The sequence below is a fragment of the Mesoplodon mirus genome, assembly GCF_964341445.2.
Source record: "Mesoplodon mirus genome assembly, chromosome: 11".
Lineage (NCBI taxonomy): Eukaryota > Metazoa > Chordata > Mammalia > Artiodactyla > Ziphiidae > Mesoplodon > Mesoplodon mirus.
In genome coordinates, this window is record NC_138987.1 from 27,884,766 (window position 1) to 27,902,798 (window position 18,033).

Genomic DNA, 18,033 nt, shown 5'->3' on the forward strand with positions numbered 1-18,033 from the left:
TAAAATTTTAACACTGTGTGGGATAAAAATGTGCTATTGGACCCATTCATGTGGCGAAAACACTTTATCATATATAAATATACAGCCAATTAGTCAGGATGTGCATTTCCTCACAGTTCTTTTAACAGCTATTATAAAAGCAACACGTTTCTTTCCATGGAGAAAGGAATTTGCAATGCGATCAGCCGACTGAATATGTTGGTTTATGGGCAGGAAGTAAAACATGAGGAGTAACAAGCTCAAAGTTCAGACAACATTTGACCTCGTATGACCTCCTCTCTCTTTGTCTCTCTCTCTCTCTCTCTCTCTCTCTAGACCTTTCTCAAAACAATTTATTGAGTCATTAGTTACATACTGCTATGGACTGAATTGCATACCCCTAAAATTCATATGTTGAAGCTCTAACCCCCAGTTCCTCAGAATGTGACTGTATTTGGAGATAGGGCCTTTAAAGAGGCAGTTAGGTTAAACGAGGCCCACCCTTAATTCCATATGGCTAGCGTCCTTATAAGAAGAGGAAAAGACACCAGGCCATGTGAGGACACAGAGAGAAGGCGTTCCTCTGCAGGACAAACCAGCCCTGCCGGCACCTTGATCTTGGACTTCCAGCCTCCAGAACTGTGAGAAAATTAATGTCTGTTGTTTAAGCTACCCAGTCTGTGGTATTTTGTTATGGCAGCCCAGGCAGACTAATATAGATTTCTTTAAATTTACCTACTGTAAGTACATAGTTCAATGATATTTAGTAAATTTATCCCATTTTGGAACATTTTCATCACCAGAAAATTTCCCTTCAGCTGGGTTGCAGTCAAGCCACTCCCACTCCCAGCCCCAGGCAACCACTGATCTGTTTTTCTGTCTCCATAGATTTGCCTTTCCTAGAAATTTCCTTTAAATGGAATCATACAACATATGGTGTTTTTGGTCTAGCTTCTTTCATTTAGTATGTGTGTGAGGTTTATTCATATTGTATCATGTATTAGTGGTTTGTTCCTTTTTATTGTTGAAAAGTACTCCATTGCATGGATATAACACATTTTATATATTCACTACTGGATTCACATGTGGATTGCTTCCAGTTTGGGGCTACTATCAATAATGCCCTATAAACATCTGCATACATATCTCTGTATGGAAATCATTCACTTTCCAGAGGCTCCTAATGTTCATCTAGACCTGACTATACATATTTTTAATTTTTTATGAATTTTTAATTAATTGATTAATTAATTAATTTTTGGCTATGTTGGGTCTTTGTTGCTGCACGCAGGCTTTTCTCTGGTTGAGGTGAGCGGGGGCTACTCTTCCTTGTGGTGGCGGGCTTCGCATTGTGGTGGCTTCTCTTGTTGCGGGGCACGGGCTCTAGGCACGTGGGCTCCGTAGTTGTGGCGCACAGGCTTAGTTGCTCCGCGGCACGTGGGATCTTCCCGGACCAGGGCTCGAACCCGTGTCCCCTGCATTGGCAGGTGGATTCTTAACCACTCGCCTCCAAGGAAGCCCTTATGAATTTTTTTATATTGAAAAAGTCGGCTTTGTGCGAGCAGGGACGTTATTTTGTTCCTTGTAGTGTGTCCAGTGCCTAAGCCTCTGGCTTAAACAAAAATTGTGAATATGAATGTATATAATGCACCAGAATATTAATTGTATTTGTCTTTGGCTGATCCAGCTACAGGTAATATTTTTCCTTTGTATTTTCCATAAATGAGTATATTCAGTTTGCTGACATAAAGCAGTGAACTAATGAAAACTGAAACACTACTGGTACCCCTTAATTTCTGTGTGTTGGCTTTTTGTATGTTTGGAGAAGTGAGGTTCCATCCCATGCAATTCACCCCTGAAGGGGGAAACCGGGCTCCCCAGTGCAGCTGGAGGAGGGCATATGGTCAATGCAGCCATTTTGCTCATAAGCGAAATTATTGAGAGACTCCAAAAGGATGGATGCAGAACAGGCCACTCAGAGCGAGGTCCGAAACCAACAGCCTCAGCATCAACTGGGAGTTCGTCAGAAATGCAAATTCTCAGCCCCACCCCCAAACTACTGATTCAAAACCTGGGGCCAGGGCTGTGTTTGAACAAGCCCTCTGTGTGATTCTGATATGTGCTAAGTTTGAATAGTACTGATCATTCTAGAACACAACTGAAAATTTGGCCTTGGGTGGATATTCTAAAAGCAGGTACTTGGAAGCTGACTGAACTTTTGTTTCTCTCTGAACCCAGCTAGTGGAAGGACTCAAACTGTGTTCTTAGGTATCTCATCTTGATGGACCACATGCCTGCCTGCCTGCTCCATTCTTCTTTTTTTTAAATATATTTTTTCTTTGTGGTAAAATACACAACATAAAATTTACCATCTTAACCATTTTCAAGTGTACAGTTCAGTGGTATTAAATACATTCGCACTGTTGTACAATCATCACTGTCATCCATCCCCCTAACGCTTTTCATTTTGTAAAACTGAAACTCTATACCCATTAAACAATAACTCCCCTTTCCCCTCCCCCCACCCAGCCCCCCGCAGTCATCACTATGCTTTCTGTCTCTATGAATTTGGCTACTCTAAGTACCTCATGTTGGTGGAATCACAGAGTATTTGACTTTTTGTGACTGGCTTATGTCACTTTGCATACCTGTTTCGTTCCTGAGCACAGTCCCCCTATGAACCTTCTTATACAGAATCCCACAGATGGTCACAATCAAAAGGAACAGCAACACCTGGTTAACTGAAATAAAAACAGAAACATGTTCAAGTATAACCTATCAAACTGAAATTGTGGAATAAGTTTAGAATAGCCAGTGGGAACAGACGCTCTCCCTGACATACACAGGACTGGAGGCCTGGAACCTTCCTCTAAGCAGGTAGCACATGGAGTCAAGAGTTAATCTGTGATACTGCTGATACTCAAGGATACACAGATGTAGTTTAAGGACAGCCAGGGCTAAACCCAGGCAGTCTGATTGCAGAAGCTGTAACCTTGATGATTGCATGGTGCTGCCTCTGGAGCCACTTTCTGTGCAGGAATACTTTGTTTCAAATAATAGCCAACATTTATATAACACTTAGGATGAGCCAGTGCTTATTATGAATACATGTTCTTAGTCATTATAACAGCTGCTTCTCAGTTAGTTCTACCACTGGTCAAGGATGATGTACATAAAACTCTTGCCCTGAGTAAGAGGTTAGAAGATCCCAATACCTCTTCCCAGTCTAAGCCTCCAGGGCCATCCTTTCCAGAACAGTGATGCTTGCCCTTAGGATCTACTGAGAACTAGAATGGTGTTGGACAGTGTTTTCCTAAGTATGGAGCCATACACCACTGGTTGTACATGGGATGATTTAGGAGGCTTGTGTTCATAGCATTAAGTAACATTAAATCACAGTGAGAAATCAGTCCTAATTTCATATGCAAGCAGGTAACAAAAGCTACCCAGAACTGAATAACACTACTCTAACCATATATATTTGTACAATAACCTTCTTTTGAGACATAACTGTTACTCTACTTATAGTAAGGATATACACTTTCTATTACAAGATACACTTATAATTTTTTAAATGAGTCAATTTAAAGAAAATAGTAAGTCATGCACAGAACAGAAGGAACGCAGATGATGAAAAGTTGAGAAAGTGGTACACTGCCATATGCGGCACACAAATGCCTGCAGTTTAGTGAACATTGGTAGAAGGGGAAAGGGCTGGGATTTGAAGTCAGACTCAAATCTCATTTTACCACCTACTAGCTGTGTGGCCTTGGACAGGTTACTTAACCTCTCTGAGCCTCAGTCTGCTCATCTGCTAAATGGGGATTGTAATAATAACCATTACCTTGCAGGGGTGTTTTGAGAGCTACCAAAGGCAATGTAAGCCCAATAAAGACTTTAAAATTGTTTTGTATTATTATTTACTATTTTTGTGTGTCAAGATATTTATACTGGGCCTCCCTGGTGGTGCAGTGGTTGAGAGTCCGCCTGCCGATGCAGGGGATACGGGTTCGTGCCCCGGTCTGGGAGGATCCCATATGCCGCGGAGCGGCTGGGCCCGTGAGCCATGGCCGCTGGGCCTGCGCGTCCGGAGCCTGTGCTCCGCAACGGGGGAGGCCACAACAGTGAGAGGCCCGCATACCGCAAAAAAAAAAAAAAAAAAAAAAAAAAAAGATATTTATACTTATTTGCCTCATACTGATCTATTTTCTGGCCCCTAGGCCTTTGTCTTTACATTTGTAAAAGGAAGGAGCTGGACAATCTCCACGGATGCCTTCCAGAGCTATGTCCTAAGGCTCAATGGTTCTGCCTTGCTGACATCCATCTCCTCTCTGCCTTTCTGGGTTATCAGATTCAGCCAGAGACAACCAGATACTATACTCAGTTTAAAACAAAACTATAGAGGGCTTCCCTGGTGGCGCGGTGGTTGAGAGTCCGCCTGCCGATGCAGGGGACGCGGGTTCGTGCCCCGGTCCGGGAGGATCCCACGTGCCGCGGAGCGGCTGGGCCCGTGAGCCGTGGCCGCTGGGCCTGCGCGTCCGGAGCCTGTGCTCCGCAACGGGAGAGGCCACAACAGTGAGAGGCCCGCGTAATGCAAAAAAAAAAAAAAAAAAAAAACTATAGAGAAACAGAAGACAAGGGACAAAGTTCTGTAGTTTATTGATACAACTGATTAACATTCACTTCCCACAGCCACTTTGAGGAAGCAGCCTAATGTTTACTATCATCTGACCCTTTTTTAATATAAGTATGTCCCATGCAATATTGGGGATATACTTATACTAAAAAATTATTCATAGTTTATTAGAAATTCAAATCTAACTGGATATCTTGTCTTTTCATCTGCCACATTGGGCAACTCTATTCTGAGGGTAACTAACACAATTAGGTAATTATTTTCCCCTAGATTCACAAACAACTGGATATAAAATCAGAGGCAAGTCCAGGTTTTGATGGGGTCTGAAGATTACATAATTTGAAGTGAATCTTTAAGAATAAGAAATATGAAATTACAAACACTAAATTAGGCAGGAACATGAATACTTATTTAAAATGAGAAAACAAATAATATTTGCAACTTTTACGGAAACATCTGGCCCCTCTCATGAACAAAACACTCAACAACTTTCTACGGAAATCATCCTCATATGATGATGCCAACAAGTGTCTGTGGGAAAACTATCCATGAAAACCAAAGAAGATTAAAAAAAAGAAAATGAATAAGATTCAGCATCAAAACAGTCCTCCAAAATATCTATTTTTAATCATAATTTTTAGAAGTTTGTAATCTTACTTTTTCGTAACAAAGCCATGTGTGTTCATGTGGATAAAAACTGTGACCTGTGGATTAAAGAATAAAAATTATTTTTAAAAGACAATCAACCCAAAAGTCATAATACAATGATTAAGGACTACATCTTTGACCATTTGCTATGTGGAAAATTTTGCAATCATTCTTAACTGTTCTGAATCTAGAATTTTGAACTAAATATTTCTTGAATTCAGCGCTCACCTCTTCAAATTGATTTCTCTGGCTGTACAAAACGTACAAAGGACTCCCAAAGCATAATCTATTACCTTCTCCAAAAACTGCCCTGTCAGCCCTCTGGGTTAGCAGATCAGATGGCACTAACTGGAAGAAATGTCACATAAGAAGTTTTCCTTGATGTAAAATATCAATCCTGTGCCTTTTTTTCCTGCTATCATAACTTCATTCCTTCGATAAGGAAGCTTCTACATCTGCAGTAATCCCTTGTGAAAACAGAACCATCCTGAGAGGGGCACATTTTACACATCATTCAGTAAATATTTATTGAGATCCTACTAAAAGCCCAGCACTGTGCTATGTACTGGGGATGCAGCAATGCACAAATCAGTCTCAGTCCCTATCATCATGGAGCTGCTTTCAGTAGAGAAAACAGATATTAAAATGTAACAAGTAAAACAATTAGATTATGGTTAAGTGATACGAAGTAAAAAACAGAAGTGCTGGGATAAAGATGAATAGAGACTGGGAGGCCTCTTGGTGAGAAATCAGGAAACACCTCACTGAGGAGATGACATTTGATCAGAAGAAAGGGCAGGAGCCAGTGGGGAGAATGCAGAAGAGCATCCCAGGCAAAGGGAACAGCAAGTGCAAAGGCCCCGGGGCTGATGATTCTAAGTACCGCAAGAGGTTCAATAAGGCTGGAACAGAGTGGACTAAGGGAGAGACTGGCTAGAAGAGGCTGGAGACAAACTGTGGGGTCTGTAAAGGAATATGGATTTTATTTATTTATTGGCTGTGTTGCATCTTCATTGCTGCACGTGGGCTTTCTCTAGTTGCAGCGAGTGGGGGCTACTCTTTGTGTGGTGTGCGGGCTTCTCATTGCGGTGGCTTCCCTTGTTGTGGAGCACGGGCTCTAGGTGTGCAGGCTTTAGTAGCTGTGGCTTGCGGGCTCAGTAGTTGTGGCTCATGGGCTCTAGAGCACGCAGGCTTCAGTAGTTGTGGCGCGTGGCTCAGTATTTGTGGCTTGCAGGCTCTAGAGCGCAGGCTCAGTAGTTGTGGCACACGGGCTTAGCTGCTCGGCAGCATGTGGGATCTTCCCGGACCAGGGATTGAACCTGTGTCCCCAGCATTGGCAGGCGGATTCTTAACCACGGCGCCACCAGAGAAATCCCTGGATTTTCTTTTAAATGCATGTAACCCCCTTCATCAGCCTTTGTCTTCCTTAAAGCCCTAAAGCAATGTTTTTCAAACATTCCCACAGAAATTCTGATGATAAAGGAGAGCGGACACTCCAAAGTCATCCCCAGTGAGTTCAAAATATCTTACAAGTTTCTTGTTTTACCTTCAAGTTCATATAAACTGTACATAAATATAGGGGGAAAAAATAGTCCCTTCATTGTCGGAAGAGCTCCTCTCAGGGAGAAAACTCTTCTTTATGAAATCAAGGTCTTCTATACACAGATGTGATGGATAGGGGTGAGATCAGGAGAAAGCTAACTGGGTTGAGTAAATGATGAGCTGGAATCCCCAGGTTTGGCAGCAGCCCAAGAAGAACAGCGTGTAAGGAGGAGAAAGATCACAGGACAGGAGCTGCCAGTCGCCCAAGAGAATTTCTTTCCCTGTGCAAATGAGCCCTAGGGACTTTCAAAGAACTGGAATTTCCAATATGCAGTCCACAGTCTCTGCCATGCCCTGCACCTTCTAATCCCCACACTACCTCTACACTGCTTTCCCCTCTGGATCTAAAGACACATGTTGCTGTGTTTGAGGGAAATCAAGGGAACGGGGCAATGTTCTTTACTTCGGACCTGGAGGACAGGGGAGAGAAACAACTGAGCTAGAAAGTTCTGTGGGCACCGGACATGAGAATGGAAGTCATCAAGAATTGGTACAAAGTTTGGAGGGAATATTGGATGGAGGAAAGGTGAGTTAATTGTGAGTTAATTGCATTTGAATCTCCAAATCTATGGCAGATGGCAGGAATCTTAACCTTTTTTTGACATAAGTATCTTGGAAGTCTGGTGAATCCCATAGACTTCTTCCCAGAATTATGTTTTTAAAAGCTTAAAAGATATATTGTATTATAAAGAAAACCAATTACAAAATTTTTTAAAAAAGAAAATTATCAGAATATTGGGGGAAAAACAAATTTGTGCATTAAAGCATTAAACATGCTTCTTTATTAAATAACAAGGGCTATTAGCAGGTATAATACTTATTGTAACTTTAAGTAGTAATGAGCTTTTAAAAATGTGAGATATTTGTAACAACTGTAATGTAACATGAAAGTATCTGATTTATACTGATGATGATGTCACAGGTACTACAGTTACTTCTGTGGTTTGTTTCCTATATTCACAAATGAAGGAAATACTCAAATTTTTTCTCATCTAAGTGCATGAGAAAATGAAATGTATCCATGGACACTTTGAGGGTCTGTGCATCCCAGGTTAAAGGTTACAGAATCCCTGGGGTGGGTTGATTCAACTGACATCTGGGTTAATATGTCATAGAAAAGTCATGTTTTAATGTTTTACCATCTAGAAAAACTGCTGCTTTGGGAAGATTTGCCAGGTTTGTGCTGTGGCTTTTTGTAGTCTTAACCACTGGACACCAGGGAAGTACCAGGGACAACTTCTTTTAACAGAAGAGGCAACTACTTCTTTAGAGAATAAAGAATTGGCCTTATGAGAACTATTTTTCTGCCAAGACATTTGAGACATGTTGACAAGGTAATTTCTTTATAGTGTCCTGGATTTCCACAAATTTCCTGTTGTGAACTTCCATAATTAGAAAGAGTGCTTCACTCAGGGAGACACAAATGGTGATGTATAACAAATATTCAGTATACCTTTTTTTTTAATAGACTTCCTGTGACACATGTAATTGATTAATTGCATATTAACAGGTCAGCTTCAAAATATGACTTGATTTTCTTTTTTTTTTGTAGCCGTGCAGCATGTGGGATCCTAGTTCCTCGACCAGGGATCAAACCCATGCTCCCTGCAGTGGAAGTTCAGAGTCTTAACCACTGGTCCACCAGGGAAGTTCCTTGACTTGTTGATTTTTAAATGTTTAAATTTTTACATAAGGTAGAATTCGCTTTTCTGCTTGTATTGTTCCATGAATTTTAACACATGCATAAATTCCTGTGATAATCACAACAAATGAGAAAAAGAACAATTCCAACACCTCCAAAAAATTCTCTTGTGCTGCCCTTTTGCAGGCAAACCCAACTTGACACCTAACTCCCGGCAACCACTGATGTATTCTCTGTGCCTATAGTTTTGTCATTTCTAGAATGTCGTGTAAATGGATTCACACGGTATACAATCTTTAAAGACTCTCTTCTTTTGCTTAGCATGATGCATCTGGGATTGATACTTGCCGTTGCATGAATCAATAATTTGTTCCTTTTTATTGCTGAATAGCGTTCCATTGCAAGGATGTATCACAGTTTATTTATCCATTCACCCACTGAAGGACATCTGAGCTCTTTCCAGTGTTTTTTGATTATGAATAAAGCATCTGTAAACACTTGTTTAGAGGTTTTTGCATGATTTTAAGTTTTTAGTTCTCTGTGGTAAAGACCTAGAAGTGGGGTTGCTAGGTCATTTGGTAGATGTGTGCTTATAAGAAATTTGCCCATCTGTTTTCTGGAGTGGCTTTTATCATTTTGCATTCCTACCAGCAATGGAAGAAAAGTCCAGTTGCTCAGCATTCTTGTCAGCACTTGGTATTTTATTTTAGCTGTTCTAATATGTGTATTTCATGGTGGTTTAATATCATTGGGATGGTTAATTTTACGTATCAACTTGATGGGGCCATAATAGTTGGTCAAATACTATTCTGGGTGTTCCTGCAAGGATGTTTTTGGATGAGATTAATGTTAAAGCAGTAGTGTAAGGAACACAGCTTGCCCTCTCTAATGTGGGTGGGCCTCATCCAACTAGTTGAAGTTCTAGACAGAACAAAAAAGCTGACCTTCCCCTGAGTAAGATAATTTCTCTGGTTTGACTGCCTTTGAAGTGGGACATTGACTTTTTCCTACTACCTTCAGACTCAAACTGAAACTCATGCTCTTCCTGGGCCCTGAGCCTGCCAGCCATCAGACTGGATCTACACCAGCAGTTTTCCTGGTTCTCAGACCAGCAGACTCAGACTGGAGCTACACCTTTGGCTCTCTTTAGTCTCCAGCTTGCTGACTCGGCCTGCAGATCTTGAGTCTTGTTGGTTTCCATAATCACATGAGCCAATTCCTTATAATAAGTCTTCTTCTACATACATATACATCTGATTGGTTCTGTTTCTCTGGAGAACCCTGACTAATGCACTGGGGAAGTATCTGTTTAAATCTTTTCCCAATTTTGTTTGTTTGTTTTTTTGTTTTTTGTTTTTGCGGTATGCGGGCCTCTCACTGTTGTGGCCTCTCCTGTTGCGGAGCACAGGCTCCGGATGTGCAGGCCCAGTGGCCATGGCTCACGGGCCCAGCCGCTCCGCAGCATGTGGGATCTTCCTGGACTGGGGCACGAACCCGTGTCCCCTGCATCGGCAGGTGGACTCTCAACCACTGCGCCACCGGGGAAGCCTAGGGAAGCCCCTTTTGTAGCACTATTTACAATAGCCAGGACATGGAAGCAACCTAAATGCCCATCAGCAGATGAATGGATAAAGAAGATGTGGTACATATATACAATGGAATATTAGTCAGCCATAAAAAGGAACGAAACTGGGTCATTTGTAGACACGTGGATGGATCTAGAGACTGTCACACAGAGTGAAGTAAGTTGGAAAGAGAAAAACAAATATCGTATATTAACGCATATAAGTGGAACCTAGAAAAATGGTACAGATGAACCAGTCTGCAGGGCAGAAATAGAGACACAGATGTAGAGAACAAATGTATGGACACCAAGCGGGGAAAGGGGGCTGGGGGTGGGGGTGGGGGGGTGGGATGAATTGGGAGATTGGGATTGACATGTATACACTAATATGTATAAAATGGATGACTAATAAGAACCTGCATTATAAAAAATAAAATAAAATAAAATTCAAAAATTCAAAAAAGAAAAGCCACAGACCCTGTTTTTGTAGCCCTCCCAGCTTCCTTTATCCCCTCTAAAAAAGTGTTCTCCTCTTGCCATGAGGGAACTTGCATGTGGCTCACCATGGTTGCAGACCTCAACTTCTCTGCTAATTGTGAATAAACCCATTTTTGCTGGAGGAAAGAAAAAATTCATCTTAGTTTGGAAATCTAAAATTAAATTTTGTCACATATTCATTCATTTCTTTGTGGCATTTTCCAGGAGTTGGAAACTGACTTCCTTTATCTTAAAAAACAAACAAACAAACAAGCTAATTTACCATAAATAACAATTTGTCTTGAAAACTCAAAATTTATTTTAAAATTAAATTGATCCTTCTTAATTACGGTCCTTCAAAAGAACTTCTGAACTTGACGTTTGACTGGATGCAGCCGTCAGCAAACAGGGAATAGTAACCTTTAGAAATCAGCAACATGACAGAGAAGGCAGGATAGCATAGTACCCCAGGGTTTCTTTATGAACCAAAGTGTTGTGAGAACTTGCTGGCAGTGATCTAGGGAAACTCTTCAACAGGGATTTCATTCAAGCCTTTAACTCACTGTAAACAAGTGGCTACAATGTCCCTTTCATTTTCCCGGGATATAGACTGTACACCCAGGAGCTCTGAGTGCATTTGCAACGGCTCTTCTCCTTTTCCCCTCTTGCACTTGGGAATGAATTTGAGTCAAAAAGCATGCTACTTATGATTCTTCTGAGATTGGTTTCAGGTACCTTTTATCCATTTACTATTCTGGATGATATACATTCGGCTAACTTTTTGAGGTAATGTCAGCCTAGAATCGTCTTTGGCCACATGTCTGTTCCCTTCCAGAGACCATCTGGTACCACAGGAGAGAATGAGGGGGAGACCAGAAGGCTCTGGGCTCCAAATCCCTGAGGCCAGCTCCTCCCTGTATATCCCAGTCAGCCAAGCCAATCAATTCCCCTCTTTTCCTTAAACTTCTTTGTAATGAGGTTCAATTTCTTGCAAACGAATCCTTACAAATACATTCCCTGTGCAGAATGGGATGTATATATTACTGTGGCCAGAACGGGATGGATATATTACTAATTCCATTTTTCAAATGAGGAAATTGTGGCTCAGAGAGGGTCAGTAACTTGCTCAAAATCACACAGCTGGTAAATAGTAGAACAGGGATTTGAAATTAGGGCTCTGTGACTTCAAATCTGATGCTCTTTAACCACAGGTTCTGAAACTCATGAAAGGCTATTCTGGCTACCCCAGAGGCAGGTGAGGTGGGCTCCAGGTAACTAATGTCACTGTGTGTTGATGAAATTTCACAGCTCCCAGGCGAGGTTGGTCTGCTCTCCCTTGAGTGCTCCGTTACTCTAACTACTGAGCTCATGCCAAAGAGTAAGTGCTCACTCATCTGGCAAGGGGGCTCGTCTTTCCCCTGTCCAGCATGGTGCAACTCTAAAATTTCTTTAAGATAAAATAAGAAGGGCTTCCCTGGTGGCGCAGTGGTTGAGAATCTGCCTGCCAATGCAGGGGACACGTATTCGAGCCCTGGTCCAGGAAGATCCCACACGCCGCGGAGCAGCTAAGCCTGTGTGCCACAACTACGCCTGCACTCTAGAGCCCGCGAGCCACAACTACTGAAGACCGTGCACCTGGAGCCCGTGCTCCGCAACAGGAGAAGCCACCACAGTGAGAAGCCCGTGCACCACAATGAAGAGTAGCCCCCGCTCACCACAACTAGAGAAAGCCCGTGAGCAGCATCAAAGACCCAACGCAGCCAAAAATAAATAAATAAAATTTTTTAAAAAAAGATAAAATAAGAGGATTCAGGAAACTGATATGCACATCTAATTGCAAAGCACAGCAGTAGTGAGCCAAGGAGGGAAATTCCTGAAGCAGATTCTTGTAGGAAACCTTCTAAGGTGCTTTTAGAATACAAGGCAGAAAGGAGTCCCTGAGAAGCATGTACCTCCAAGAGAAAGCCTGTTTCATTTACTTTTTATTTTGTTTTTTCTTTTGGTCGTGCCTCACGGCTTGCAGGATCTTAGTTCCCTGACCAGGGGTAGAACCCCAGCCCCTTGCAGTGGAAGCATGGAATCCTAACCACTGGACTGCCAGGGAATTCCCTGTTTCATTTATTTTTTAAAAAACATGAAATTGTATAAAGATTCAGTATGCCTGATTGGCATACTTCTCTCCCTCTTCACTATTTGATCTCATCTCTGATGGTGGCACGTTCCGTTTAAACTGCTGTAAACTGGTATTTCCGGTGCTTGCCGTCAAAAGCATTCTAATAGATTAAGTAGGTGCGCAAGAGATGTTTGCAGCTTCTAGAGAGGAGCTGATGGTATGGACTTGGCAGAGGGATCAGAGCTGTAAAGGGGTAGGAGAGTGATGGGGGGAAGTCAGGGACGAGAGCTGGAGGAAACAGCTACAAGACATCTTAAGAAGACATAGAATAAGAAGCAGGACTCTGGGGCCAAGGGAAACGAGTGTCTGGAGCAGAGCGTGAGAGGGCATATCCTGGGTTACCATGGTTCCTGCCTGCGACAAGTACAGCACAGGACTCATTACTATGCGGGCGAGGCCCAGGCGCACGGGAGGTGCAGGTCACCTGCCCGCTCTCTACTCCTCTACACGTGTCCTGTGCGTAGCCTGCGGGACCCCACACTCGCCTGCTTCCCCACCACCTTTGGGGACCGCTCATCCTCAGCCTCTTTGGCTGTTCCCCCATCTCTGGAACCTCTAAATGGTGGACTCTTCTGGCTTGAAATACCATTTATATGCCTACAACTCCCAAATTACTGTCTCCAGCCCAGATCTCTCACATGGACTCCAGACTCCTAAAGCCGAGTGCCCACTGGGTGGCTCTACTTGAAGGCATCCTCATATCCAGATTCGAACTCCTGACATTGGCCCAAAACACACATCTCCCATCATCTCCCCCCAACTGCACAACGGCAACTCCATTCTTCTAATTGCTCCAGCGAAAATAAACTTGGTGTTATCCTTGACCCTTCTCTGTTTCTCATTCCCCACAGATGGACCGACCACAAATCCTGTCAGTTCCACCTTCAAAATATATCCATGATCTTCACCACCGGTACTGCCTTCTCCCTGGCCTGATCACCACCATCCTTTGACTGGATGATTCTGCCTGTGTCTCCTTTTAGTTGGTTGTGTTGTGTTCTGTTTAAAATTCTCCAAGCCCTCGTTATTTCTCTCAGAGTAAAAGCCAAAGTCTGTACAGTGTCCTACAAGATCTCACTCGACCACACTGGCCTCCTTGTCAGGCATTCTCCTGCCTCAGAGCCTTTTACACTCGTTCCCTCCACCCGGAACGCTAGTGCCTTCACCTGGAACACTCCTGCCAGATATCCATGTGGCTGGCTCCTTCGCGTCCCCCAGACTCAGTCAAAACCGCCTAACCTCAGCAACACATATGTCACTTCTCCTCAGCAATGACCACCGTCCAACATACTGCCCATTTCATCGCTGGTCTATTGTCTGCCCTCCTGGTGATAGGCTATAAGCTCCTTGAAGGCAGGGCATTTTGTCTGTTTTGTTCATTGCCATATGCCCAGCATGAGTGCCTGGAGATATGAACCCTCAAAAATATTTACAGGGCTTCCCTGGTGGCGCAGTGGTTGAGAGTCCGCCTGCCGATGCAGGGGACGCGGGTTCGTGCCCCATTCCGGGAAGATCCCACATGCCGCGGAGCGGCTGGGCCCGTGAGCCATGGCCGCTGAGCCTGCACGTCCGGAGCCTGTGCTCCACAACGGGAGAGGCCACAACAGTGAGAGGCCTGCATACCACAAAAAAAAAAAAAAAAAAATTTACAGACATATTTTATAATATAACTACTTTTATAATATAAAAGATTTATAGAACACATGACCCTCTCCTCCAGGAAGCTGCACAGCACCTCAAACCTCATCTGTTCACAACTGAAACCAGCACCTGCCCCACAGAAGCTCCTCCTCAGTGTTCTCTGAGCATCCTCTTCCACCGCTCCCTCCCAATCCCTCATCCAACCAATGCCTGATTCCTACAGTTTCACCTCCTAAGTGTTTCTTAATCCATCTCCTTTCTACCCTGCCTCATCTCACTGATTAACTCTGCAGTAACTTCCCTCCTGGACTTCCTGCCTCTAGGATTTCTGCTCCCTCCCCTTTCCCAATCCATCACTGGTACAGCTGTCACAGTGACTATTTTTGTTGTTTAATAATTACAGTAAATTAATTTGAAATATACATGCAGGTTGAGTACCTTTTTTTTTTTGGCCACACCGCATGGCAGATCTTAGTTCCCTGACCAAAGATGGAACCCGTGCCCCCCGCAGTGGAAACGCGCAGAGTCTTAACCACTGGACTGCCAGGGAAGTCCCAAGTACCCTTATTTTTTTGTTCGATTTTTCCTTTTCTTTTCATCACTTGAAACATTTAAAGTCTACCAAAAAGTTGAAAGAATGAATTTTCATATACCCTACACCAGATTCACCAATTGCTAACACGTTGCCATATTTCCTTTCTCTCTCTCTCTTCTTCCCTCCCTCTGTATATATATATGTATGTATATATATATAGATATATATATATACACACATGACTCTTCAGCCCTACATACTTCAGTGTGCATCTCTTAAGAACAAGGACATCCTCCTATATAATCACAATGCCATTATCACACCTAAGAAAAATAACATTAATTTAACATCACTGGATAAGCAGTCCCTATTCAAAATGTCCCCATTATTCCAATATTGTTTTTTAGAGTTTGGTTGTCATATCTTTAGTTTCTTTTACTCTTGATCAGTCCCACCTCACCACACTGCCTTTTTATTTTTCATGAACTTTTTTTGGAAGAAAACAAGCCAGTTGTCTTGTAGAATCCTACTGACTAAAGAGTTACTATATGATCCAGCAGTCCCAATCCTGGGCATATACCCAGAGAAAACTAATTGGAAAAGATACATGCACCCCAATGTTCATAGCAGCACTATCTACAATAGCTAAGACATGGAAGCAACCTAAATGTCCATTGATAGACGAATGGATAAAGAAGATGTGGTATATACACACACACAAACACATACACACACAATGAAATACTACTCAGCCATAAAAAAGAATGAAATAATGCCATTTGCAGCAACATGGATGGACCTAGAGATTATCATACTAAGTGAAGTCAGAAAGAGAAAGACAAATAGCATATGATACCACTTATATGTGGAATCTAAAATATGATACAAATGAGCTTATTTACAAAACAGAAACAGACTCACAGACATAGAAAATAAACTTATGGTTACCAAAGGGGAAAGGGATTGCGGGGAGAGGGATAAATTAGGAGTTTGGGATTAACACATACATACTACTATAATGTAAAATAAACAACAAGGACCTACTGTATAGCACAGGGAACTATATTCAATATCTTGTAATAAACCATAATGGAAAAGAATCTGAAAAAGTGAATATATACAGTGTATAAAAAGTGTATACAAACACACACACACACATGCTCATATATATAACTGAATCACTTTGCTGTACACCACAAACTAACATAACATTGTAAATCAATTACACTTCAATCAAAAAGACAAAAACAAACAAACAAAAAACCCCACTACTCTGAGTGTTCCTTTCCTCCCTAAAGCCCTTCACTGGAAATCCAGTAACAAAAGGTTAAGATTGGAGCTTAAGATTCCCCTAGGTCCTCTGTGCCACGCCTTCCATCTAAGCTGAACTGGTTGAAAGTTAGTCTCCAGCCCTCCACTGTCCTTCACACCCAGGTCTATGCTTCTCTTTTTTTAAATTAATTTATTAATTAATTTATTTATTTATTTTTGGCTGCATTGGGTCTTTGTTGCTGCATGCGGGCCTTTCTCTGGTTGTGGCGAGGTGGGGCTACTCTTCGTTGTGGTGCTCGGGCTTCTCACTGCAGTGGCTTCTCTTGTTGCGGAGCACGGGCTCTGGGTGTGCAGGCTTCAGTAGTTGTGGCACGTGGGCTCAGTAGTTGTGGCACGTGGGCTCAGTAGTTGTGGCTCGCGGGCTCTAGAGCGCAGGCTCAGTAGTTGTGGCACACGGGCTTAGTTGCTCAGCGGCATGTGGGATCTTCCCAGACCAGGGATCAAACCCGTGTCCCCTGCATTGGCAGGTGGATTCTTAACCACTGCACCACCAGGGAAGCCCTCTATGTTTTTCTTGTCACTGAACTTTGGTTCATTCAGTCCCCTCTGCCTCGAATGCCCTTTCCCCTCCTCTTTCCCCAGTAAATTGCTACTTGTGCTTTAAAGACTCCTCCTCCTCCTTCAGGAAGCCTTACCTGATTACCCTGCCTGGGTGCTCCCCTAATCTCCATTCCCATGCCTATCCTTGCACACAGAACACTGTGTTCTAATATCATGGGTGTGCCTGTCTCCTCCACTAGACCATGAGATGGCAGAGGACAGGGACTGTGGCCGACCTACCTCTGTGTGCCTCAAGAAATGTGTGTGGAATGAATGAGTGAGAAATAGGAGAGAGGAAGAAAGGGCTCTTGCTGTTCTGTTCTTCAATCCCAGGAAGAAAAGGGTCTGCATACCCTCACTAAGGAAAAAGCCACAAGGCGGGTAAAGCCAGGTTGATGGTCCCACTACAAGAATAAAAGCAGGGGCTTCCCTGGTGGCTCAGTGGTTAAGAATCCGCCTGCCAATGCAAGGGACACGGGTTCGAGCCCTGGTCCGGGAAGATCCCACATGCCACGGAACAGCCCATGCACCACAACTACTCATCCTGTGCTCTAGACCCCGTGAGCCACAACTACTGAGCCCACGTGCCACAATTACTGAAGCCCGTGCATCTAGAGCACATGCTCTGCAATAAGAGAAGCCACGACATGAGAAGCCCGCGCACCGCAATGATGAGTAGCCCCCACTCACCATAACTAGAGAAAGCCTGCGCGCAGCAACGAAGACCCAACACAGCCAAAAATAAATAAATAAACAAATAAATTTATTTTTAAATAAATAAATAAAAGCGGAGGGCTCGGGTCTTCTTATTGGCCTTTCTCTTACCATCACAACAAGGAGCCCCAGAACCATGTTCCCCGAGCCTCTGTAAGCTTTCCTAAGCTGAGTGATTTCTGTGTTGTAGTTTCCCTGTAGTAACAAATAGTCGCGACTTCAGCATTAAGGGCCCATAGGCCTGTCTTCAGGACAGCAAGAAAGATGCAGCTGGGGAGTCATCTCACAGTGTTGGAAAGAGGAAATCCCTAGGTAAGGCCCTGGATGGTTGGAGCTTCAAAGGGGAAAGGTCCTAGGGCCTGTGACTAGGAAGAAAAAGGAGAGCTTAGGGAATTGATCTGGACCAGAGAAATGTCTATGAGGTTTAAAAACAGGTCCCAGAAGATCTTGCATGGGGAGTTGTTTTACCAAATGTCAAAGAGTTTGGGCCGGTTGTCAAACTTGGAAAGAATGTCTTAAGACCTGGCAGTGGCTAAGGGGATTAGCTCTG

At 43.1% G+C, this 18,033-nt stretch overlaps 1 protein-coding gene across 9 annotated transcripts in view; it reads right to left on the reverse strand.

Annotated features, from left to right (window-relative positions):
• GLT8D2 (glycosyltransferase 8 domain containing 2) overlaps positions 1–18,033 on the reverse strand; it is a 48,911-nt gene that overhangs the window by 19,933 nt on the left and 10,945 nt on the right. For all 9 annotated transcript variants that reach the window (XM_082636711.1, XM_082636712.1, XM_082636713.1 and 6 more), the window contains 2 exons: positions 5,273–5,319; positions 2,628–2,720 (listed from right to left, as the gene is read on the reverse strand). In XM_082636711.1, the coding sequence (XP_082492837.1) occupies positions 2,628–2,720; positions 5,273–5,291 (112 nt within the window). In that variant the 5' untranslated portion in view covers positions 5,292–5,319. The remainder of the gene's footprint in view (positions 1–2,627; positions 2,721–5,272; positions 5,320–18,033) is intronic.